At 45.5% G+C, this 26111-nt stretch overlaps 1 protein-coding gene across 1 annotated transcript in view; it reads right to left on the bottom strand.

Annotated features, from left to right (window-relative positions):
* Window positions 1-26111, bottom strand: part of LOC119172258 (uncharacterized) — a 49463-nt gene that overhangs the window by 5206 nt on the left and 18146 nt on the right. The window contains exons 5-9 of the mRNA XM_037423298.2: window positions 25768-25989; window positions 21917-22017; window positions 16984-17117; window positions 8384-9206; window positions 5140-5307 (exon numbers count right to left, since the gene is read on the bottom strand). Of these exons, the coding sequence (XP_037279195.2) occupies window positions 5140-5307; window positions 8384-9206; window positions 16984-17117; window positions 21917-22017; window positions 25768-25989 (1448 nt within the window). The remainder of the gene's footprint in view (window positions 1-5139; window positions 5308-8383; window positions 9207-16983; window positions 17118-21916; window positions 22018-25767; window positions 25990-26111) is intronic.

Below are 26111 nucleotides of genomic sequence, written 5' to 3'. Positions count from 1 at the left end.
GTGACGTTGACCAAACGCACCGAAAACACAAGCCTGCAACACGTCGCAAAAATATGCACTAAAACAATCTTAAAATAATGAATCATCTCTGGGTAATCTCCATTTGCATCGAGCATTTTGACATTCTTCAGCAACATGGTCTTCTACAACATCATTTCAGATGCCAGCTTAATTCACTCCCAAGCTTGCCGCTTAGGTGGGAGGGTGAAGTGTCGTGCTTCGCTAGTCTTTACTAAATTATGTTTTATTAAAAGTACAGATTTCTTACCATTTCGTATAGTTGAAACCTTACGATATCATACAATGCCTACAAGTGGGGGCGGGGCGTTTTTACGTCTTGGGCTTTTACCGCAAGAGTGCGTTGAAGTTACAGAGAGTGTGAGGGTCGCTGAAGTGGCCGCACTTGTGAACGTAGTGCAATGCTCTCACACAAGTTACAATTGTGACTTTAGCGCATGAAATTGTTGAGCAGATGACCGGGGAAGGAAATGCAAAACCGTGTTCAGGTTAAAGGGACCCACAACCAATATTTATGGTACCCGTTTTCTTGAGTGCAACGAAAAGGTTACCAGTCTGAGCTTTTAATCACAGAATGGCCACGCGGAAAATGCCATAGAACATTTATGATCAGAATTTTATTATTTGCGGCGATTATGCAGTCTTAAGGAGACATGCTGCAAACAGTAGATGTGATCGCAATAGCGATTATATGCCAGTGTAACAGCAGCAGAGATGAAAAGTGAAAAAGTACAGACACGTAATGTTATGTTTGTCAAGCCTGCAGTTCCGTGACCATTGTTTTCTCGCGTGCTAAATTATTTTACAGAAGTTACAGCACTTTCCTAGGGCTTCTTATGCAAGTACTTTTGGCCGTGCACAGGTTGTTTTTTCGACTTAAGCCAAGTCCAGCTAAGCCATATCTTTGAAAAAGAAACGGCGCGTATACACGTGTTTGACAATTCACGCATGGCACTTCACGTGCTGCTGTAGTTGGACGGCTTCTATATGTCATCTTTTGACAACTTGAGCAGGTTAAAGGAACGAATTTCGGCTCGCATGCCTGTGCAAATTTCGGACCCCTATCAAATAGCGCCAGAGCGACATGCTTCGAAGGATGACAGCGGTAGCAACAAATCCGACAGCCCGCCACCATCGCCACCACCAGAAGCATGCATGAGTGATAGTGATTCTCGAAAAAGCCGTAGATCGACGGCATTTTGCATGCCGCAGCGATCGCATTCACAAGCTCACAAGCTTCTTCCAATGCGCCTGACGTGACAGGAATCGAGCTACGCCGTGCAGTCGTGCGCATGCGCAACTGCACTCGTTTTCCTGCAGTCACGAAAGCAGCGCAGATTTTCATGCTCTACTTTTTTTACGTAGTAACGGGCATAGAAACAAGCAAAAATCAACTACAACATACATATTTATGCCCTTATTCTCGTTAGTTATTAGAACTTCATATTTGTGGTTCATGGCTCTTGGACTAAGGGTGCGACATGCCACTTTTGGTTACTTTTGAACGTGATTTAAAAATATTAATTCTACTCATATCGCGAACAGTATGTCATCACCTGTTACCATAATCACGCACTTTCCCTGGTTGATTGATATGTGGGGTTTAACGTCCCAAAACCACCATATGATTATGGGAGACGCTGTAGTGGAGGACTCCTGGAATTTTGACCACCTGGGGTTCTTTAACGTGCACCCAAATCTGAGCACATGAGCCTACAGCATTTCCGCCTCCATCGGAAATGCAGCCGCCGCCACCGCCGGGATTCGATCCCGCGACCTGTGGGTAAGCAGCCGAGTACCTTAGCCACTAGACCACCGCAGCGGGGCACGCACTTTTCTTTTCCACCGGAATCTAATCACCTGTTCTGGCCAGTTGGTCCCTTTAAGGAGGCGGCAGCAGCGTTACTAAATCTCAATATTTGTTATGCTTCGGTGATTCTTCCCGCGAGCCTATTCCCATTTAAGTGTTCTGAACCAAAACGTTAAAAGCAGATGACTGTAATAGCTTCCTCATGTAACCGAGGTGAGCAACTCAGGTGCCAAAAACTTGGGGGTCTCAAGCCTTGGCTTGAAACGGCAAATCGATGCATTTCAGAAGGGCGGGCTTCGAACGGTCATTCGCGTTTAAGAAATCTGCTTTCCTTCTGTAAATATGATCCTTTTCAAATAACTCAGAAGCTCAATACCACATTTTTTAGTTCAATTTCTCATGCCTTTATCGCCTAGGTGCATGTTCGAAAAGCTGGAACTTCCCCCCGTAATATTGTTGCTTCAAATAAAATAATGTAATATGTTCTTGAATATTGTTTTTCTATCATTTCTATCATCTGTGAGGAACGTTTTATGAGAGTTCAAGAAAAATCGAAGATGGGGTTTTTTATATATTGATTTTTCAATAGAATTTACAGTCAACGAATTTGAAAGTTTCAGGCCATTTATAAAATTATGTGTTTGAGGTACAGCCACGGTATTGACAGATAAACATTTTGTTGTAGTAGCTCACTAAGTTATGAAACACTAGCTTGATTAGCTTAGAAGGAAAAAATTTTCGAATCAAGCAACTTTTAAAAATGTTACCTGTCCAGACATTTTTCAGAAACACTTTACTTCAGCACACCAGCTTCAAACAATGCTGCTTCACTCTTCATTATGCGTACATTTGCTAAAGAAAAATAATCTTCATCAAGCTAATATTTGTGTTTTTATATCGTCGTCGTCAGGAGACGAAATTGGTCCCTCTGTACAAAATAAGTGGAATATTTTTTTTCTCCTAGACTATGCAGTTAATAAAAAAAATGAGGTGCACTTTCAGGCTACAGTGTTGTATGTGCACAAAATATAAAATAAACATTCAAATCTAAAATATCAACTTTTCGACCCGTGTCAATCTCTCGTAGAATTACCCTATAACAGAGCACCAGCAAAGCAGTGTGTGAAGCTTTTTTGTGTCTACCAACGCTCAATTTATCTATTCACTAGTCAACTAGACTCGACTTTTATGCTTCGAGACTCAACTGTTCCCAGTTCAGCAGGGGCAGGGGAAAGAGTGAGAAACTTCACAGGTGTATCACTGGGAGGTATGCCGGTCGCAGCTGCCTCATCATTCGAGGTGGTGTCACGCCTCGCTTTCTTCATTTATACCTGCCATGTTCAAGGATTTTGAATCTGAAAGACGTCTGCCGGGGTGGGGGGGCCGCACATTGATTTATCCCCTCGTTTTTCTTTTTGCACTAAAAGAAAAAACCGCAAAATAACAGAGGGGGTTAGGTCGCATTTATTTATCCCCCCTCCCTTTTTGCACAAAAAGAAAACTAAAAAGTTGAAAAAATGGGGGGGGGGTCGTAAGCATTAGCGTCAAGGTCTTATAATGGCTTAAAGTGGCCAGACAAACAAGGGTAGGGTTCCAAACTACAGCAGAAGGTGTGAGAAGGCACTCAAAAGTGGGCAAAATACTCATATTTCCCAAAATTTTGCATCATCAAAACAACAAGCGAAATCAATTTTTGTCAAAAGGATTCGCATACGTCTTCCTAAAACAAACATGAACAGAGGGGAAAGCGCAGGTTGAAGTTTGGCTTAAGACCAACTGAAAACTGAATGCCAAAGTATAGCCAAAGTACACAGATCGACAGGAACAACATATGTTGCTAGATTATTTAAAGAGGAACTCCAAAATGCTTCTAGCCTTTCTTACCTCTCTATTGCCTCTAATCTACTGCTGCATTAGCCGCGTGCCCTCGGCTATTAGTCGCTAGTGACACTTGCGTCACTGCAACTGCGGTTTCTTGGATGCACTTGCAGGAAATAACGAGTTCAGTTTTCAATCCACGTGCACTGGCTGCGCACATGCTTTCAAAACTAAGTATTTTTTTGCTCTTTCTCTATTTATTTATTTATAGTGCCCTCAGGGTATAAATATATTGCAGAAGGGGTTGAGTGTACATAGTAAAAAAAAAGCATAACAATCAGAGTAAACACTAGTCTATGATTGCATCTGCCACGGTTTTGTCCACCGCATTTGTGAAAAGCAACGTCACTTTGACTAGTCGAGAGTCAGACGCGCGTGCACTTTCGTAGTTCAGTCAGTTGCGTTGTCACCATACATGATCCTGTTAATAAGAGCGACCGCAGTTTCACCCACAGCAAACCATAACAAACGATAACTACAGTTCTGACAGTGCGTGTGCTGGCTGCACGCATCCTTCCTAAGCTTCGAGCACGCTGACCTCGGCTTTCATTTGACGGTTTCGGTACTCAAGTTCAATATCACCTGCTACTACGGGAAAAGGCGTTCGGAACATCCAAATTTTGGCCCAATGAAGGTTGTGGAATTCAGCAGGGGGAATTTCACGAATTTGTATCTGCCGGTTTCACATGATTAGGATTCTACAGTACGTCGCCTCCTAAGTTCGTTTGGAATAAAATGCGATGAGTGCAGAAAGCCTGGATCGGATTGGGCTGCATTTTTGGCAATGCGCCCAGATCACACAAAGAAATTTCAATTTCTGGGAGATTTTCCTGACAACAGTACAAACGTAAGAACTGGTTGAAATTCTCAAAACTTGGCAGGTATGTTGACCATTAGGGGGTAGTGTAGAGACTTGCCTATGACAACAGCGATATGACTTTTTTTTTTTGCTTTTCGATGCACTTCTCTCTGCTTGCACACCAAGCTTCTGAATACATCAATTGGTAATCTCCTGTTTGTAGCAGGTTTAGGTAAATATCCGAAATGTGTGCAGGTTTTTATTACGAACTAATATTGGCACGATTCGGGATATCGAATTATTGATATGTCAAACTATTTTGCAATCCCCTCCAAGCTCTATATATCTAGAATCGACTGCGGTACTTCCAACTTCCCTTAATGAAGATGCTGACTATGTGCACAACTTTAGTCGCAGGGAAATCTACGCATAGCAAATCAGTGAGTGTATCGAGGTAAAGGTCACAATTGTTACTGCTTGTAGCTTCCACAACAGAGCCAGCTAATCTATAAAGCGCAAACTAATCAGAATTCATCAACTCACACCTATCCAAATAACAACAAACAAGAAAAGAATTTAATTCTTTACTGTGCAAATATATCAGATCGCAGCACCCATCAAGTCCAATACCAACCTGGTGAGAACTGATTCTCAAGATCCGTAGCCAGATCAGGCTCTATTCTTTCCACAAGTTCCTTTGCCACCGTTTCAGAGTTGATTCCACTGGCAGCTGCCAGCACAGGCACATAGCCATAACTCTCAACCATTGAGGAGGCACCCAAAGCTCCCACAACTGTGGCAGCTGGAATGAGCAATAAAAGAGACATGCCATTCTCAGCTCGCAGTTGCTTACATATGCATTATATATACATGCGTTTCCAATACAGACACAGAGTCATAAGAGGGAAAACTGGAAACGTTAATAAAGCCAAATGATAATAACCCTTACTGCTGTTCAACGAGCAAGAATTTAATGCATGCCATACAGAAATTTGGTCTTCTCGACATGAAAGGTCATCACCCCATATTTATGTTCACTGCAAGACAATCAATCTCCAAGGCCATTTCGCGTAAACTGATTTCATTTACATGCCTCCAAAATGTAAATGTTGCTCCACTAAACTTTCAATGATACCCAGCTGCACGTCCCATCTCTCGGTACCCATTCTGCCGCGCTCCAACTGGGAAGCCGTCATGTAGGCTCCCCAACTCCAACTTACCACGGGTTATCCATGCCACCCCACTGTTCTTTGGTACACTCTACTGCCTTTTCATCTTTTAATGTTAAACATATCTAAGTTTTCATTCAAGAGAACACAGTTTTTAAAGGGGCCCTGAGACACAAATTAAGTGTGTCATTTTCATGGCTTCTTTTGATGCTATTTAATGCACTGATGTCATAGCACAAGTTTAACATGAAAAATAACGCAGTCATAATTATACTTCAAGTGAAAAACCACAGTGCTTTCGGACTGGAACAACACACAGCGATTATTTTTGTGATCAGAAGTGACGCTTCATCACGTGAGAGAGACGACATTGGCCGCGCGTTTTGATTGGATTCAATGCAACAAGTCTGAAAAAATATATATATGATCCCTGATACAAGGGTGGAACAGCGTCCATGTGTTTGGGAGCAGTCCTGGAAGCAGGCAAATGTGCCTTTTGCAGCTGGCTCAGAGCAGCCAGAAGGGCCTTTTTCAGCAGGTCTGAAGCAGCCAGAGAGATGATTCAGAGGAGATGCAGCTGCATTATGCAGCATTTGTGAAGCAACAATTGTCCAATGCTGCATTTGTCAAACACCAAGCTAAATTGTACAATAGTTTTAGTTTTGTGATAGGAATTATATAAACACTATAGAGTTTTTGCCGTCACCATCACGTGTCGTGTAAAGCTTCCACTGTATCATACACATGGACTCAAGCGCCTTTTGAAACTTTATACCCACTGACTGGAGTGCGTTAAACTTGTGAAAAATGTATGACTGAATATTTCCTGTCTCTTGGGGACAGGAAGTTCGAAGGATGTCGTGTTTGAGGTTGTCAAAGTTGTAACTTGTTACACTAAAGAGTTCTTGAATAGGGGCCCCATAAGTTTAGGGCCCCAAAGCCCATTGCGTGCGCTCGCTTTGAGTCAAGCAGGAGCTAAGCATTTTCGAATAAACTCAAACCTCAATATCACGGACACCGATACAGAAGTAAATGCATAATGAATTTAATATTATAATGCATTATAATATATACAGTGCCGGAAATAACCTTTATAACCAAATTTCTGATATAACGAACATATTTTCTAGTAAGAAAGAACTTTGTTATAATGAGGTTTGAGTGTAGAGTCTGCGTGCTTTGGACACTCCCCCTATTCAAGGTTACTCGAGTATTGGCAAAGAGCTGTCACTTCAGCGGGCACCATCCCCTTTGTCTGACGCAAAGCTCTTGGGGCAAGCTTTGGGGCTTCCCCTAAAGTCGAAAAATAGCATACCCAACACAAAAGGCAAAACCAATGAGGGTCTCCTATTCGAACACTCCCTATTGAAATGCTGTGCCATGCTTTCAGTAATTTCTTTGCTGTGTCCGCACGATGCCCATTTAATCTAATATTAACAGGCTGTCTTCTTTCACCAATACACTGCTTGTGACAGCATGAAAATTTGATATTGTAGACAACATTTCAGCCAGTGCAAGTAAACACAGTAACATGACGTACGTAATCATTTTCGATACTTTCAACTCCGATCCCCAAGAGACAAAATATGTACAGTCATACCCATAGGTCAGTGAAACTTGCGAAGCTTGCTCACACTCACTCATAAAATATATTTTGCGATTGCAGCTCAATCAGACTCAGGCTCGCCAAAATTTTCCCGAATGACGGACTCGAAGTCGCATATGACATTACTCGCCCCGACTCAAACTCGCGGCTCAATCCGAGTGAGCAAACTCACGCTATTAGTACAGAATCAGCCTTTTTTTCAACTTCTGTGTAAATGCTCTTTTACACAATATCTCACGTAGTCGGAACTCTTCTTGATGCCTCATGATATAGTACCTTCAAATGTGAGTTATGAGTGCTCGAAAAACAAGTGAGGACATTTTTCCTGAAAGAGATGACAACATAAGATATATTTTTCAAGAACTTCTTTGAAAGAATTGACGGGAGGGTGCGAGGTCAATGCAACCACCTATGTAATTCCCGCTTCTGATCTATAAATCTTGAAAAAGTTCTTGAACGGTAATACTTTGGAATACGTGCGAGTAGATGTGAATCCAGGTAAGGCTGATACTAATGCTGAAAAGCAGTGGATAGGACCACAGGTTGGAAAAAAACAATGGACCTCACTCAGACTCACTCAAGAAATATATCTTGCCCTTCGGACTCGCTCAGACTCACACTTGCAAAAATTTTATTCAGCCATTTCTTCTAGTGAATACTAGGGAAATCAGTTGCAGCCTTGAAACAGACAAATCCCTTCGCCTAAACGTCTGCTCCAGCACCCACCTCGTTAACAAATTTTTCAGCACAAGCTTCCACCTTCCCTTTCTCGCCTCCCTTTCAAACTTGGCTAAGTAATCACTAGTAGTTTTTTGGCGGCATGAAAAACAGTGTCCAAAAAGTAACTGTACTAAAGGACAGGCATAACATTTAAAGAACATTGCTCAATAAAAAGTTCAACTTTGAGCACTTCTGTCAATGATACATTCATTTCTGTAAATTCCTACGAAGAAATGATGTTCCAAGCGTTACAGGAATAGGCCATGCGGCTACATTGCCAACACAAAGAACTATCATAGTGCCACAGAACAGTCACAATGCCATGGTACTGGCATGTGGGTAACCTTATGGTACAGAGCAACAATGGTTCACTTGGCACTCACCAGGCTGCTCCAAAGCTATGGTTGAGGAATGCGGTACTGTCACCATGGCTTGTGCCACCATGTGTGTGGGATTCGCTACAGCTGGGCGCACAACTGCCGGTGCACCAGCTGCCAGGTGCGCAGTAGCTGACGGGTGTGTCACCACAGGCAGCATGCCTGCTGTCGAAGCGCTCACCAACTGGCTTGCTGTGGTAGTGGTGGCAACGGGCAGCGGTGGGTGGTGAACAGTGATTGCTCGGCTTGTCGTTGCCATAACGTGAGGCGCTGCCGCCGCCGCTGCCATTGAAACGTGGGATGTTGTCGCTGTTGACCTTGGCATGGGGTGGCTTGTCAAGACTGGCATCGTGTGTGTCGTGGAAGAAGAGGGCAGCGAGTGGTGCAGCATGACGGGAGACATCGGCTCTGTCTTGATGCGCACAGCAGGGCACCCAGTCGTTACCATCTGCAGCAGGGGTTGCTGGGAACTTGCACCTATGTGTGGTGCCGTCATTGCAGACGCTTGGGCAGACAGTCCCTGTGGGGTCATTAAACTGGCTAACAGAGCTGGTGACGAGTCACTGCCACCAAGGAATGGGGGTGAGCGTGAGGAGCATGGAGAGGAGGAAGACGAGGAGGAGGCGGGTGACTGGATGAGCACCTCGAGTGGCACACACGATGAAAATGATGATGATGGAGAGTGTGCCATCGGAGGTGGTGATGTCATGCCTGCAGCTGCACTTTTCTTCTTCTTGCCCCGTTTGGGAGGTCGTGTCAGCGCAGGAGGTTTAGATTTCTTGCGGGGCTTTTTCGGTTTGGGCTCAGCCGCCATTTTGTCGTAGTTGTCCTGAAAAACGTGATATGACAGGCAAACCAAACCGCACTGAGAAATGTACAACCAAAAAATTAATGGTACATTTAAACATGCACTAAGCATTTATTCTAAAGACTCCATCCCGAAAAGCGGCTGTGGGTGAGAATAAAGGGGTCATGCAATAGTAATGTATTTAGTTCAATAGCAAAAGTTCATTTCACAGTTTTTTTATATTTACACGGCCCCCATAACCACATCCATACCTGGCAACCTAGCAGAATAAAAATTCTTGAGACAGCAGCAGCAGGGGGAGGGGACATAAAGGAAATTGAAAATAAGACGACATTTGCGACCCACTGCCGTTGCTTTCATCCAGTGCGATTACGAAAGCACGGTGTGTCAGTGTCGTGTGTTCGGCATCTGCAGCCATTTCCCCAGCAATGAAATGACAGGTCATTTAGTACGTCCGCATTCATACCGCTTCGCGGCCTCACACTTCCAGACCATTTTACGAAGCGACACTCCTGCGTGGTTACTAACGCTCAGCGGCATGTTGTCTTCAACAAGAAATCTTGTGAACAGTCACTCTGCACGGATCTCACTGCCTTGACAGCTCTTTTGGGAAAAAAACTCCCAATGTTGCCCTGCTCTTCCACAACACGAACGTAGTTCCGACGCTTCTGTGAAGCGATGTGCGGTTTAAGACGACCTTGCTGCCGTACGAAATGCTTACATCACAGGCGCAAGTGATACGTAATTCATACTTGTCCCCTTTCCGCGAAGTCACAAAGCATGGAAACTCAGATAGGTATGAGTTTCCATGCTTTGTGATAAAACGGTGTCAAAAGCAAGTACTCTTTTGCTTTTGACACCGCCACTGACCTTCCAACTGTACTCAGGGAAATATGCGACCCCCACAACCACATGACACAACTGACGCCTAAGGCAGCGGCGTATTTATAGGGCTAGCGTACAAAATTTGGGGGCCAAGACAGGTAGGTGCAAAAGTCGTGATACCTTTCCTTCGCCTTCTTATGGTACGATGGCAAGCACATTTCATGGCCCGCGGCCTTCACCCAGACGCACGATACATATTTAGCAGTATGGTTGCACAGAATTGAAAGTGAAGTATCGAGTGCTTTTCCGCAGCACCGCACCTGTCGCAGCAGGCGTGATTACAAGCGTGATTAAAAAAAGGCCTTTGCTTTGGCGGCCACTCTTTGGGGGATTTGAGATTACATTCGAGCAATCGGGAGGTTAAGTCCAAATTCGAGAGTCTCCCGGACAATTTGGAAGTGTTGGCAGATGTGCACCTCCAATTATATTTGAACATTTCACGTAAATGTGAACATCATGTTCAGAATGCAATCACGATCAACAAAGCCAAACACGGCAGCACTACGAGCTGCGGGCACCCCACAAATTCGAGGAAACAATTTCTCCTCATTGGTCCTTTCAGAAGTGCTTGTCCCCTAAAGTGTTCACCGTGACGTCAACATGTCATCTACAAACATATTTGTCCACTCACAGGCACTTGTACATGCCCCTTTTCCTCTTTGCACGGCAAGGAGAAGCACTCGACCAGGTGGGAAGACGAAGGAAAGGGCGAAACGAACGAGGGTCTCAATAGCATGAGAATTGGTGCGCAACTCCTCTACTATGGCACTGTTTCAAAAAATTCTCACAACTACCGTAATTACTGGAATCTAACGCGCACCCTTTTTCCGGTTAAGCGAGTTCATAAATCGCATGCGCGTTAGAATTGAGTACGAAAAAAAAACGGATACGGTCATTCTATTGCCAGCAGCATTTCCAAAATGGCCGCCCCCTACGTGCGTCGGCACGGCGCATCGGCCATTTCTGCCTATGTGTTTTCCATGTGCGGCACTTCGTACATGTGCTGAGGAGTTCGTCATCTTGTAGTGAATTAGCGTCGACAGCATGGAAGGGCCGACTCCAAAAACTCGAGTGCACCACGATGCCGCTTTTGAAAAAAAACTCATCGCGTGTGCAGAAACAGACAGAAATCGGGCCGCATCGCGGTTGTTCGGAGATCCCGAAACATGCGTGCGGGGCTGGCAGAAACAAAAGCAGAAGATTGTCGACAGCAAAGCTTCACGCAAAGGCTTCAGTGGACTACGGCAGGGTCGGTTTCCGCAAACTGAAGAGCTGCTCGGCGAGTATGTGCTTGACCGCGAGAGGCGATGCGGCCCGTGACGACAGAACTGCTCCAAGTGCGGGCTACGCAATTAGCCTTAGAAAAAGGTCTAATGCAGAGCCAGTTTAAAGCGAACAGGTGCTGGCTAACTAACTTTATGAAGAGGAAAGGCTTTTCCCTTCGAAGGCGAACGGGCATATGTGAAAAGTTTTGCAGAGGAGTACGATGAAAAGCTTGTTTTCAGACGTTCGTCCTAAACTTGCGGCACAACGGCTACCTGCTTGGGCAAATCGGGAATGCCGATCAAACGCCTCTTTACTTCGACATGCCTGGCACCACAACCGTCGAGAAGAAAGGGGCGAAGCAAGTTCGCGTGGTGACATTGGTCCCCGGTAAAACTACAGTGACGGCAATGCTTTGTTACACGTCAGATGGGCACAAGCTTCCCCCGTACGTCATATTTAAATGGAAGACGCTCCCCAAAGGAGTCGTTTTTTCGAGTGGTGTGATCGTGCGGGCCAGCGAGAAAAATGGGTGCGCGTTGCAATCGATGTCTTACTTTTTTTTTTCGTCGTGGAAATCGGGTGCGCGTTACAATCGAGGGCGCGGTGGAATCGAGTAAATACAGTACGTGTTCATTTTAGACTCATGCACAAAGGCAACACCCCTACTAAACTTTGACATCTGCGTGGTTATAGCGGGATTCACACGAGGGAGAAATACATGGGGGATAAAGGCGGAGCCTAGTGACGTCAACAACCGAGGGTAAGTCCTCCCAAATGTTCCTAACTCACACGGACGAGGCGAACAATGGGGGAGATCATTGTGGCCAGAGCATCCACCATATAATAAAGCGGTAGCACTGAAGAATTCTTTGACGCCCAGCCATAAATATTGGCAAGCTTTCGTCTCGGAGGGGGGTTCAAAGTCGCGTTGTGTCTTGATTGGAGAAGGAGGAAAACACTGGTGTTTCTTGGGTGACAAAAGTGCTCGTGTGGTTAGTGGGAAGTGCCCGTTTCGCAGCCCCCCCTGCAGCTTTGCTGCTTTTAGAAGCTTTCTTGTTTATATGTCTCTTTTTTATGCAGAATGCAGACACGACGTTTCTCTTTCGTTTGACTCGCCACCACAAGCTTTTTTTCTTTTTGGAAAAACGAACTCGCCCAAAGCGACATTCCGGGCAACATCATTGACAACGGCTTTTTTTTTTTTCCCGGCTACGAAATTCTTTCGATATCGGTTGGCCTTCTGTGAACGAAGGAATTACGCTATAACAGCATTTCTCTCACGAGAACAACTGAGAAAGGAAGGGATCTAGCCTATTAGTATTTGACAATTATCTGTACAAGGGTTTTATTAGAATTTCGAAACACAAGTTAATAAAAGACCACTTCTGTCCTCAATATGTGAACTCAGTCTAAGATTCTGCTGTACCACTGCAGCCGATTAAGTAAAATGTGAAGTATGTCATGTTTCTGAATATAAAACGCAGCTCTTAAATTCTACGGCTGCCTATATTTTAGGCATCCAATGTTGGGTAATGAGGCCTGTTTAAAAAGTTTCATTATAATTCACATAAAAAAATGGCAGTGGCTTAGCTCAGCTATGCCAGGATATACGTAGCGTTAGCAAAGGTTCAGCTGATTATTCTTAGCTTTCCAGACATCATGCTTACAGCTGTTCCAATGACACACACACGGTATACGTATTATGTGGCACATGTATATTTATTTTGCCGGGCAACTACAACAGGATCCGATGAGTTAAGCTTCTCCGCTCTAGTGCACCGTTGAGCAGCATTTGCACTCTCCTTCTCCATGGCTATACCACAGTGGCAAACGCCAGTTAGAGGCACTATCAAGCGGCTCTAGCGCAGCGTCAGATGGCGACTGCACAGGGAAGGCGCGCGCGTCGGCGTCCATATGTCTACCAAGGCTATGACGGCACTCCACTGGAAAGCGCAAACCGGCGGCGGCGAGTCGTGCCCAGCCGCGGCCTAGTGCGAGGGAGGTGCCGGCTCTGGTGCGTGACACCATTGATTGTCTGCGCAGCGCATCGAATTGCGCGCACACCGGCGGCGAGGCGCGCGCGGCGGAGTATCATTGCGCATGCGCAGATCAGTGCCACGCGAAATTGGCTCAGCGAGGCTACTGTAGCTAACGCTACAAAACAGCGCCAATAACGAGGGACAAGAAAAGAAGGAGACAGACAGTGGCACTGACTTACAATACAGCTCAAGTATATATTGTGCGGTTCTAGCAAATAAATCTTGTAAGTCAGTGCCACTGTCTGCCTCCTTTTTTTGTCCCTCGTTATTGGCGCTGTTTTTTTGTGAATCATGTCGTACCAACTCGCCCAAGCAACCATGTTAGCTACTTCAATTATAAAGGCTGAACAAGCAGAGCAGTAACAACTACAAAAGCGGGCGATGTCACAATTCTGATAGAATAACCACTTTAAAAGAAAACTGAATACCACTTCATAGAGATGGTAGGGCTCCATTATCTGCTTGACTATCATCTCTCACACACCATCCTTTAGGTTAGTTTTACTATAGTCATCGAAAGAGATGTCCCACAAGCGATGATATTATTCTACGAGATAAAAGAAAAAAAAGTTGCTTCGTCAGTCATTTCCACCATCACGGTGCACGCAAGTCCGGAGTGCGATTTGGAACAACAGCCGCCACCCCCGCCAGGTTTCCAGGCACTGCAAAAGAGAGGGCTACAATGTGGCCAGAAACCCACCCGAAATTCTGCTGCTTCCCCCCCTGCACAGGGATCGTTTGACCGCTCGAAACCATTTCCGCCTCTCCCAAGGAACCGTGAGCAGGTCGCGTCGACAAACTTAACTCATGACGTCGTTGTCACGTGTGAATTCCGCTCCCTTGTGTGAATCCCGCTTTAGGGGCTGTTTAAGTCAAACCAGTGGGGACGCACGTGCACCCACAGCGTTCCTTTTCCTTTTACCGCAGCCTAGTTGCGAAGACACATCTGCTTCTTCGAGAGCCAATGAAGCCTCTTGCGAAGAGACTGGGCACTCCGCGGCCAGCCATGCTGTTCCCCTTTTCCAGCTCACAGAACTGGTTACCCTCCCTCAACAAAGGAACCAACCCTCCTCAGGGAAGGGGAAATCGAGACGGTGGGGAAAGTGAGCGTGCCGACAGCGAGACGCTCTCTCTCGCGCCGGCCACCAAATGAAGGAAAACCCCTAGACACCCCAGCGAGCCAAGAAGATAGACAACTAAAGGCGTAAGCGCCTACCCTAAGTTATCTTCCTAGAGCAGACAATCCCTCTACTTGACATTTACGCTTTATTGCTAACGTAGCAACAAAGTGCTGTTTTGTTGACCTAGCCTGTTGCCTTATTCGCCCCAACCCGTGTAGCTGCGATGACTCGAGCTACAGAAAGGGGACGTTAATTACGCACGATGCAACTGTGTGTGGCTGAAACAAAAGCTAGGCTTCTGCGCCAGCCGTACATAGGGCGGACCCCTTTCAAACTTTGCATTTAGATTGCTAAAATTGCTCATTTTAAAGCAATGTTAAAAAACCTGCGGTCTTAACTATAATGCTACAACGTGAATGTTAAAAGGATCACAGTCCAAATATTGAACTCGAGATATTAGTGTTGTTTCATTCCTCAGCATGCAACTCTGACTTCAGCACTGCCCATATTTTTACACGGAAAGTGGGCACAAGTGCCTATACGAGTTTGGCATCATCTGGCGACATTGTCATCAAGAAAACATGTTTAGTGTGTGCTCAGGCTACCCTAGTCGTTTTGTCCATTCCACGAGTGTTGTTCACGTCACAGACACAAGCTTGCAATGTGGACACATTACCTAAATCTAGCAACCATGGGAGTTATCGCCTCTGACTTCCCTCTTTCTGCTGTCTGGCTACTTACAACCGTATATTTCAAGTAGCTTAGGCTGGAATTTTCCTTTCTTAACACGAAAGTGTTTTACGCCAGGGTCCACCTTTAGTACATATTTCTGTTATGAAAACGATGTCGAAAAAATATGCACGATCAGAAGACAAAGAAAGAAGTTCCATCCTTGGGAGTCAAACCCATAACCATTGTCCTCTCACAGTGTTTTGGGTAAAGAGCAGTAATGCATCATAACCGTGGCATCAGTGATTAGTTCTTGCAGTGCAGCATTTCTAAGTGTTCATCCGTCCGTCTGTCTGCTAGTCTATCTGTCCGTGCATCCATCTGGTGAACACTCCAAGTACCGCCATTTCCCATCTCGCATCCCCTGTGGCACATGTGCCACCGGTGGCTACATACTACTACATACATTGGAGGATGTACAGACCCACGCCATAAGGAGCTTTTCCCCTGACATTTGCATGCTCAGGTATATAATCCCAACAGTCTAAACATGAAAAGTAAGCCCCTCAGGCCTTGAAGGGAAAAAGACTTTGCTAATAAATGAATGCTTGAAACGAAGCAGACACATGGTAAACTGTGATGCTTCTCAACTGGTAGGGACCTTTGTGCTGAAGGCACAAATAGCAAAGAAGCAGTTGGCAATTCACAATTTTTTCAAAAAGTCTGATCAGCAGTAAATGGCCGATCGACTAGTGGACCTTACACTTCTACTTTCTATTCATTGCGAACAGTCAAGATATAAAAGCACATTAAATTTTTTTACATCCATGCCTAATCATAGCATGTAGTATCACTTCAACCGCAGTCATACATATTAGAGCTTCTGATAAATCCAACTTCTTGATAATTGAAACAAAATTCAGAGGTCCCTTGGAGTTTGAATTAACGAGGGTCGACTGTATAGCCAACCAAAGTCACAACTTTTTTGTTGTTGTTGACATTTAGACTGACAACGCTTTTGCTGTTACATTATTGTAATGTTCTGTGGCTGCAACCATTCCCCATTCACACTCCATTTATATGCGACATTACGGTGACACAGAGCATTTGGTATGACACCTGCTTCAAGAAACAAAATGAAAAATTATGCCTCAAATCAGCGGCTCATTACCAACGAGTCAACAATTGATGGATGGCAGGGCCAGTGGGCGACCTAGTATTACCTTGTTAGTATATGTTATAGATTGGTTGCGGTCTTTGAAAATGCTCATGTCAAGCAAGTTGTACAGCGCTCATGAAGACTTCATTTCAAAGCAATCATTTCTGGACGTAGTTTAACTTTTCGAAGAGACAGCCAGTCTTCGTAAGAAAAGCCTCAATGTATACAGCCGACAACCATCGTAAAGGTAGGGGGCTCGCCGCAGCGGCAATAACACTGTTGCAGTGTCCAGTGCCAAAAAGCCTACTCCTCAAGTAAATGACCAAGAAAACAGCCCAAGGAAAGCAAGCACCCTGTTGGAAAATACTGACCAATAACAGCGTTTTTGTATTGAAATTTCGTGAATAGGCAAAGTTTCCTTTTACACTCATCCCCATGTTTTTGTAGCAACTTTACTTTTGTTTAATTTTAAATTACTTTTACTCTTTTCTATGATTTAAAAAAATAAAAACAAATAAAATATTTTTAAGATGAAAGTAAAGTACCTATATGCTTCAGTAATCATCGGCTATGAGCAACACAACGAAGATTGTCCCTTGTTGGAGCATAACATCCCTGACTGAAATCAAAGCACTCGTGGATTCAAAGCATGAACTTACTCTTTTTTTGGCATGTTCCGGGCAGAGAGGCAGCTCGTGGCACATGTCAAACACTGGCACACAGCACTGTGTGTTGTCTGCGAATTTCGCAGTACAGTGCTCAAACAGGAGCTGGTCCACATTGTACATTATGTCTGGTAATAATGATAGTCAAGGAGGTTGCAGTGTCAACATTTGAGACAAAAGAAACTTGCATGCTAGTAAAGAGCACATTAAGGGGGCACACTGGTCTTAGAAACTTTTTTTTTGCTTTCCAACCAATTTTAATGAAACTCCATGGGCTTGTTCAGTTTCTTTAGCTGATTTCAAATATCCAATTAGTTTTGATGTAAGCTAATTAGTTCCCGAGATAATTAAAAATCTTTCCTGATTGTTCTTGAGAACAATAGAAAAAAACTAGTCAACAAAAAATTACCAGCATGGCATGAATAGATACTAGAAGTTGTGGAGAATGAAATGACGGAAGCAGTTTTTTTGTCTGGCAATCACACATGCAAGTTTACATCAATTCTAATTTCTCGGTTTAAAGTATGCCTGCTAACCAGTTATAAACAATGCTAATTAAACAATTATTTAAACGTGAAATGCAAAATCTGTTTCCCTTACTTCAAGGTTTAAACATTCAGCTTGACAATGCAAAACAAATTATCTTTCTCGCTGCACCGCATGCCGAGATGTACCTCTCAAGAATTTCCTAAACGTCAAAAATATGCATTTTGAGAAAATGGCAAAAAACACAACGGTGCCATGTTTAATGTAAACGGTAAAACATTCTGTACATTTTTGGAGCGAAATGACTAGTAGGCCCCAGAAGCATAGTCCCCTTGACTACTGGCATCCAGGTGCCGCTTCTTGAGCGTCCGCTGCACATTTTCTGCAGACGCACGCCTGAGGGTAGAGTCCCTGGTTCGGCGGCGGTCTTTTTCAGCCATGCGTTTGCTACTCAGTAGGCCGGGGTTCAAGCACAGCTCTTTGAGGATCTTGGATGATGTTACTTGACTTCTGGCATTAAACCTCATCACTGCCTCGGCGACCGCAGCTTCTACACTGTGCAGTGATGCATGGCGCTCCTTCGGGGCCAGCGACCAAATCACAGAGTGGAGACTTTCATTACTGTTCCGAGTCTTGCCTCGCTGGCAGCGCTCCAGCAGCTTCTTGTCCGCCAAGCGTTCGTACACTGGAAGCAAGGCCTCACAGACATGCGGCGGCAGGTTGTAGCGGTGTTTGGGGGCCGGCTCACCCCTGGCCTTGGCAGCGTTCTGGCGGCACCACGAGTCAGGACCTGTAGGGCACAGGCTTGTGGTTGGACACGGCATCGTTGGACGTCACATGGTGGTATGTGGCCATCACAGCATTGTGCATGGCTGGCACGTCCCCTTTGTGAGATTTGATGGCCCAGCCATAGTAAGAGGTCAATTTGTTAACCAGGTCACCAGTCAGCCGCCCCCTACCACTGAGGCTCTCAGAGCCAGCTGGCCTCTGCTTGGGGAGATTGCACAGTTGCGTGCCCATCCTCTTCTGGACGTGGTTCACACATTCCTCTCTGGTTACCTTTATAAAACCATACACATCTGCTTCCTTCAAAGCAGGGTAGGTGCGGCAGTCGCCATCAGAAAGAACTGTAGTGTATCTCAGCTTATGACGCTCCCACGACCTCTGAAACAGAATGAGGGCAGCTTTCACTTCCATCTCTCCAGCTTTTTTTGTGCTGTTTTTCTGGCAGTGATGGTTCGCTTTCCACTCGTCGTAGGACGGGTCACTTTCTTTAGGCGCCCGCTCGCAGCCGGCACAAAATTGCAGAGCACGACATAATCGAGCACAAGCCCCGTAAACAACTCGATAACTGTGCCGACTCCGATGTGCGACGAGTGTCCCCTCGTCATCCAGGAACCGTCGTACGACACAGCGATGTTGCCCGGGTTGCCGAGGTCCAGTTCCGCGTACAGTTCCCGAACCGATCGCGCGCACTCCGCGGTCAGCTTTTCCGACGCACGAACAGCTGCGGGCGTCAGTTTCGTCTTCACGTAGCTCTGCCACGTTTTGTTGTGCAGGCCGCGCGAAGAAATGTTCATCGATGAAAAAACGTCGTTGAATGCCGTTTGCTGATTGCCAGTAGACTGCATAGCGCGCGCGCCCAAAACATTGATAGCAAACGGCTTTGCCTTGCTCTCGCCGTCAACGCGCGGCGAGCTCCATGCCACCGACACATCGCCGCAGGTCGCGCACGTAAGCACTAGCTTTACGGCAAGGCCGTACTCCCTGTCCTCTTTGCCGATGTTTACATCACCGGAGCACAATTTGCACTTCACTGCACGCATCAGTTCGTTCACCTGGTCCAAACTCACGATCAAAAACCGTGTTTCGTCCAGCGGCGTAGCTGCGGCATCGTCGATATGGGCTAACAGGCCGCACTTGCGTTGTGTTGCTCCAGTTGAAGCGAGCTCTTGCAGCTTGTTTTCGGCGTTGCGACGCACCTCTGCCACTTCTAACGGGTGCAGCACCGCTGTGTCAAGACGAACGCGGCCGCTGCCGGATGCGTTATCTTGAGCGGGCGGCGGCGGAGGTGCTAGGCCTATGTTATCAGGGGCCTCGCCGCTGGCCACGGAAGGTGGGTCGCTTGCTCGTTCAGCGCACCTCGCTGACGCGGAACGGCCTTTCAAGTTCTCGAGGAGCGACTCCTTTCTTTTTTTGCCGTACTGATTCCTTGTGTGGAATTTCCTTCCGGCTTTCCACATCGCGCGCGATCCTTGGCTAATCCGTCGTTCTCAGTCCAAGCAATATGGCGCCTGACTGCGCAGCCGACGGCGCGAAGCAGACGACACACGCCGCTTGCGGCCAATCGCGTTGCGCTGTTTAGTCACGTGCGCTCGCCGGCGAATAGGAACGCGTATTTTTGCATTTTTTGGCGCGTGTTTTCTACTCTACCAATGAGCGGACAGGAGCCAGAGTGGCGGAAAATTGAAGACCGAAGACCGCGCTTTCAAATGAGACCTAGATCACTGCGATACTGCCCGTGGCGCAGCTGCGGGGAATTATTGAAAAATTGCCATTTTGACATCAGAATCTCGCCAAATCGGGCCCGTACGGCTTTTATAAGTAGCTGTTACTGTTCAAGTACCAACTTTTCGGAGGAAAAACTGAGCAAACTAATAGAAAAATACCTGTAGATTACTAAAAATGACATCTAAAAAAATGCGTTTTTGGGCAATTTTTCGGCCCCAAAGACCCGTGTGCCCCCTTAATGTAATTGAGAATCTGCTCATCATCAGTATAACAGGGTTATGACCATTTGATAATTCATTATGAATCATACAAGGCCCACAACACCAGGAAACTCTTCCTAAAGTTTGTGTCTGAGATGCAATGCTGTAATACAAGGCTGAGCAATGCTCACCTTTATATCGCCCATACCTTATCACTACTGTATGCGCTCCATATAACATATCCTTATGTATTCATGTATTGGATAGGCCATGTACAGTTTACGACCAATAATGCGGACTGCACGAGGAACATACATAGGTCTGAATTATCGAATGACCGAAACAACTAATGCGCCAGGAAAGAAAAAAACCTGTTATTGACACTTCGGTGACCCAGTGACCGGAAAAAGCTGTCAATGCGTTACTGCACACACTTCTGCTAACGTGCGACCAAGTCCTTCTGCATTTTCACCAGTGTGGTATGCTCGCTGTAGGACCACAAGTAATACGACGTAAGAATTGCAAGGGCTTGAGACAGGTACCCACGTCACAGCTCCAGAGCACACGGAGCGTCGCCATCATCAGTCAGAATCACTGTTAGGCGGTTGCAGAAACTGCTCAATTATGTTGTCGTCGTTCGATTTGGCAAACGAGGACACAGCACTGTCGACGTTTGAGAAGTCTTCAAACATAACTGCATCAGGAATCGGCACACCGCAGCTTCACAGGCCATCAATAACGTCCGCGCTTGAGCTTGTTACGCTCGGCAGCAGGATCGGCTCTTAAGCTGCAGTGTCGGGTTCTTGATTGCAAGCTTTCTCGCTCTCATTATCATTGTTTACTTGACACATATATATGCATTCTGAGCCAATTCTGCCCAGATAAAGTTGCATTGCAGTTGGCATTTATGGGAATGAGAATTTACATCCCTGCCGCACAAAAAATGAAGCAGCTGCCAGTCCAAAATTGCTTGCACGTGACGTCGCGGATGCAGCTTCTGAAAGGAACTGAGAATCCACGATGGCAGCTTTGATGAGAAACAAGTTACGTCTGTGTGAAAACAGCATGGCAGGCACATCTCTCCGCCCGTGCGGGATGTTTTGATAAGAATATTGTGACATTGTAAACGTAGCGTCCTCATATGATGGTGCTCATATGATGGTCCTCATATGATGGTGCATATGACGTTTTCAGACGTCAGTGCAATTCGTTTGATGACTTACGATATATAAGCAAGTTATGGTGCAACAGAAAGGTAATCCGACCAGCTTTGTACCAAGTGCACACGTTTTCCTTAATCTATTTGTACTCACAGCCACGGCGTGGTGTGGTGCAATGTGGTGCAAGCAAGGATAGACGCATGCTAGGGCGTTTCGACCTCGAGAGCTCGTAGTTTTGTCTTAGAAATATGAAAACACACCACACTTTGGCACACAATAGTGGAAATGTAGCAGGATTTAGCTGGATTGGTCTATCGGTGCAGCTATTGCAATACTGCATTTCAGAATCTTGTAGATATGCAACTGCCCCATAAGAACGACCAGTTTCTTACTTCCCCGACTCTAAATAATGCTACACTTATTCACCACGAGACGTATTTCGTACAACTCACACATATCTGCATAAAGTTAGCAAACATGCACACACCCCGAGCCTAACTATTTTCAAAACACACAAGAATATGGCAACTTCCACGTGTACTATTAGCACTAGTTGTTCATCAAGGATACGCTTTGTACAGTGCCTCGTATAAGGAAGAGCAGGCGTGGCGCAGACCACATTTTCATGCTTATAGCAGCAGGTATGCTTTTCCAGAGGCACAGGCTTAGGCCTGGAAAAGAGGCAGAAAAGAAGCAAATATGAGCACATTCTTTGCAACATCCCTCGCCACCAGCATATCTGAACTGCAGGACAAAAGCCCTCTGCCAACAATAATAGAGAGAGAATAATAATTCTTAATAGAGAGATCAGACTCCATTTAGATTCACATATTGTCTATGAATAAAAGCCCATTTATTGACTAAACACAGCACGAGATTACAGGTTGCAATTTGCTTCTTCAATCCAGCCCAATCACCTGCTCATCCAATGGTGCAAACACGCACGTCATCCCTATATGGTCGTACAAGGAAAGACACTCCTCGAAAGAACTTTTTTAAATTTCTGGTCATAGACATTTGAAAATTTTGTTATTAATATAGTTTTTCATGGAGATTTCAAATATACAATCATTGTTTGCGTAGCTGCTATAGTTATTGAGTTATGCCATACACAATAGCAAAAAGTTAACATTTTTTGTGGGTACTCTTTTATAAACTCAACTTTCTGTAGAAGCATTGTGTCTGATCTTGTTTGACTCTTGGTAGATTGTGAAGTGCAAATATCTATCCAGATATGTCACAGAAATATTGAAACCAAGAAAAAAATTGTATTGAATGACTAATTTTCAATCTCCTTTGAAACAATAACCTAATATTTTCACAACTAATGCTGGTAGGCATTGCAATTTCAAGTAGATATTTGCATTCAGTATGTATTGAATATGTTTGCCAAGTTTCCTTGCTTATGGGTGTCGAAAATGCTGCCCGGAAAATGTGAATTTGTAAAAAAAATGAAAAAAAGAAAACAAGTTTGAAAGTTTAGAAAGTTGGCATTTATTAGGAAACCAATTTTTACACAAAGTTGGGGCACGATGAACAGCAGCTTGCACTAAATGCTTGGAAGACCGAGAATCGCACAGAATCGTGAATGTTGGTCATGGCCTGCGCTACAACTGCCTTGACATTTACAGCAAAGCTATGTCACGCCAGCTGCCGCTGTTGAAACGAGCGCTCGTCCCCTGGTCCCTGGCCGAAGTAGTACGTCTTGACGCGTGCGTGAATGAAAGTGTAGATTCAGGGCAATCAGTGTTTTCGCAGCACAGTTAGAGGAATGCCGAAAGCCCTTTGCACTTTCCAGCTACCTCTCGGACACCGAATTTCCATTCGCGGCAGGTTGGGCATTGCGCACACGCCACAAGGGCAGCCAGCATATCGATTTCGCAAAGCAGCGTGTTGGCAGTAGCAGCACCTACTGCTCTACGTTCACTCTCGAAGAATTCGCTCTTCATTTGGGATGCACTGACGAATATCACGGCAGCGACTATTCCACAACCACTGTCGCGGGGTTCGGTGTCAGTGTTAGGCCTATCCAATATTCGAGCGTCGGGGCGTTGGTTGGCAGCGACATCGGCGTTCGCCGTTGCTTTGGCAAGCGTCCGACGCCGTTTCCCTCGATACTTGGGGCGAGTTCTGAACTTCCGATTACCTAGACTGCACTTTTTGGGGGCTTGCCATGACGCAAAACTGCAGAGAAATGCCGAACAACTCTGCGATATTCAAAGGGCTCACTTATGCATTGTTTTTCTTGTTTTTTTTTTTAATTCTCCACGAAGATACGAGACTGGCTACTCGTGAATTGTGAAGGCTTTCGCAGCATGCGTGCACGATTGCAAATGGCGGCTAGCGCGTTGTTTTCGCGACAGGACAATGCAAACTAGGCCATTTTGACGACTCGCGCATTTCTGACGTCACCGCTCCCCACTTGGAAGCATTTTTAGATAACTTCTTGCACGAATTTCAGCTTGATAATTTCAGAAGTAAAAGAATGCCAATACAACTGGAAAAGAAAAAAAAAAACGAAAATTTTCCGGAAAAGCGCTACTTTTCGAACCGCATCTCCCCATAAGGGCAGTGCTTCGCTTACCATATGCGATTCCCATTCCAAGCTTCTCAAAAATGAGCCTCCTCGTACCAGGGCTAACGATCATGAAGCTATCCAACTGAATAACGGTAGATCAACCAAGTTTTCAACCACGTGTAGTAGGCAAGCACTCTGCCGAGAGCAGCAGCACTCAAATAATCCTGGCAACAGCCCATCGAAAATCTGCATACATCACAAAATTTGTCCCACTGACCTTTCCATAGAATTTTTTTGCCCCTATTCTCTATTTTCCTGCACACCCACTGTATAAGAGAAGGGATGCTGTTTGAATGGAGCTAAGGAATCGTAGATGACTCAATGAGTGGCTTCAAAGGATATCAACTACTTTAAAGCTTTTCGTAAAGCTATTCAGGCAAAAAGAAGCCAATGTGTACATTTATTACCAAGGTAAGCCGTGTACCCTGTAGAACCTAACTAACTCCCTATAGTCACGATAGGCAACGTAAAAATTCCAACCTCCAACTTACCTGCATTCACAGCAATCCAAATTGTTCTTAAATTTTCACTGCGAAACAATCACACACCTCAAGTGTACGTAAATTTTAAAGGAAGAAGGCTTGACAATTTCTGGCATAAATATGGTAAGTCTTCTCTCCCTGCTAGTCAATCCACACCACTACTTTCCCTTTCTTGATGCTTTTTCACTTGGCATGTTGATGCAGCTGTAAACTAGAAATCCTCCTATCACCCCTCGATTCTATGGAAATAAAATCTGTGGAGTTGCATACACAATACAGTCAATGTCGGATTTCTCAGACGCCTGGAATTTCGGACATGCCTGATTCCCCCCCCCCCCCCGACTCATCTTTGTGGCACTGTCAAGTACCCCATCAATGTACTAAAAAGTCAGAAATTGTTGCCAACCGATTTTTCCCGACTTTGTGCCGCTAACCGCTGACTCAAAGTCACTATAGATGCCACCATTTTGATTATTTTCAGACCTTCGAAACTACTGCGCCGCGACTGCCATAACCCCGAAACCGAAAATGCCACAATCCAGTGCACGTTAATCCGTTGCCAGCCGCAGCCTCCTGCCGTAGCTTAGGCTGCATGGTGCTGTGCAGTGGTAAAAGCTACGCTGTTGACCTTTGGTCTGCCATCGACATGCTTGCAGACTCATGGAGGGCGGTTATGCAACAGACACCCTCCGGAACTGTTTTCGCCATGCAAGCTTCATACTGCACGCCAAGACAGCCACCTCACCCGGAGAGGACAGTGTATGCGATGAACTTCCACCCACGAACGTTGTCTTCGATGATCTGCACGTTGCTGTTGTGTTGATTCCAGCCGGTATAGCGCCCCTGAGGGCTTCGCCGATGCTTACAAAGACATTGAGCTTTGTGCAGAATTGACCAATGATGAGATCATTCGCCAAGTTACGGAGGATTCTTACGACACAGACAAGATCAAAGAGGCAGCGCCTACACAGCCAACGAGCTCGGAGTTGACTGAAATTGAAACAGACATCATCGTGGGCAAGTGAAACGCCGTGCAAATGAAAATAACACTCTTTCTTTTTCTTGAGCCCAAGGGTTCATAAATATCATAGCGCTGGCCACATTGGATTTCTTTTGGCTCTTTTCAGAGCCAACTAAATAATTTAATTGCTGAATTGCAATGAGAATACTGTACTCTTGTTGCGACTGACTTTTTTAGATAAAAATGTCCATCAAAAAGTGTTTTTTCGCTTAAATTCATTTTTCCAAAGGTCTTCGCGGTGCTTTGAGGGTCTGGGAAATTGGACGTCGACTATAATGCACCACCACAGCACTGAATCAATGCCCCTGTGTGGAATCGGGTGCTTCTATGGTCTGCTCACCTCGACGTGTTGTTAGTGGAACTATCATTCATGAGAAACCGGGCAGCGGCGTCCGGACAGAGCTCCGCTGCACGTGCCATGTGACGGACCAGGGCATCCTGCCTTTCCAGCGCAGGCCGTGCTGCTGCGTAACGCTTGCACAGGAGCTCGTAGCGCTTGCGCAGCTCTGCGCGCAGCCGGCTGATGCGAAGGGAACGCACACTCCGCACCGTTGAAGCGTCACTGCACATATGAAACATCCACTGTTAATACTGCCAAACTCAGACATAGTAAAAGCAGCTCCCTATTTCACTGCATTATCACTTGACATACGAAATCAAACAAATAGGTACCTCAACAGAAAC

The sequence above is a fragment of the Rhipicephalus microplus genome, chromosome 4 (genome assembly GCF_043290135.1).
Source record: "Rhipicephalus microplus isolate Deutch F79 chromosome 4, USDA_Rmic, whole genome shotgun sequence".
Lineage (NCBI taxonomy): Eukaryota > Metazoa > Arthropoda > Arachnida > Ixodida > Ixodidae > Rhipicephalus > Rhipicephalus microplus.
The sequence above is the reverse complement of the archived record's forward strand: the minus strand, read 5'-3'. Positions and strand labels throughout refer to the sequence as shown.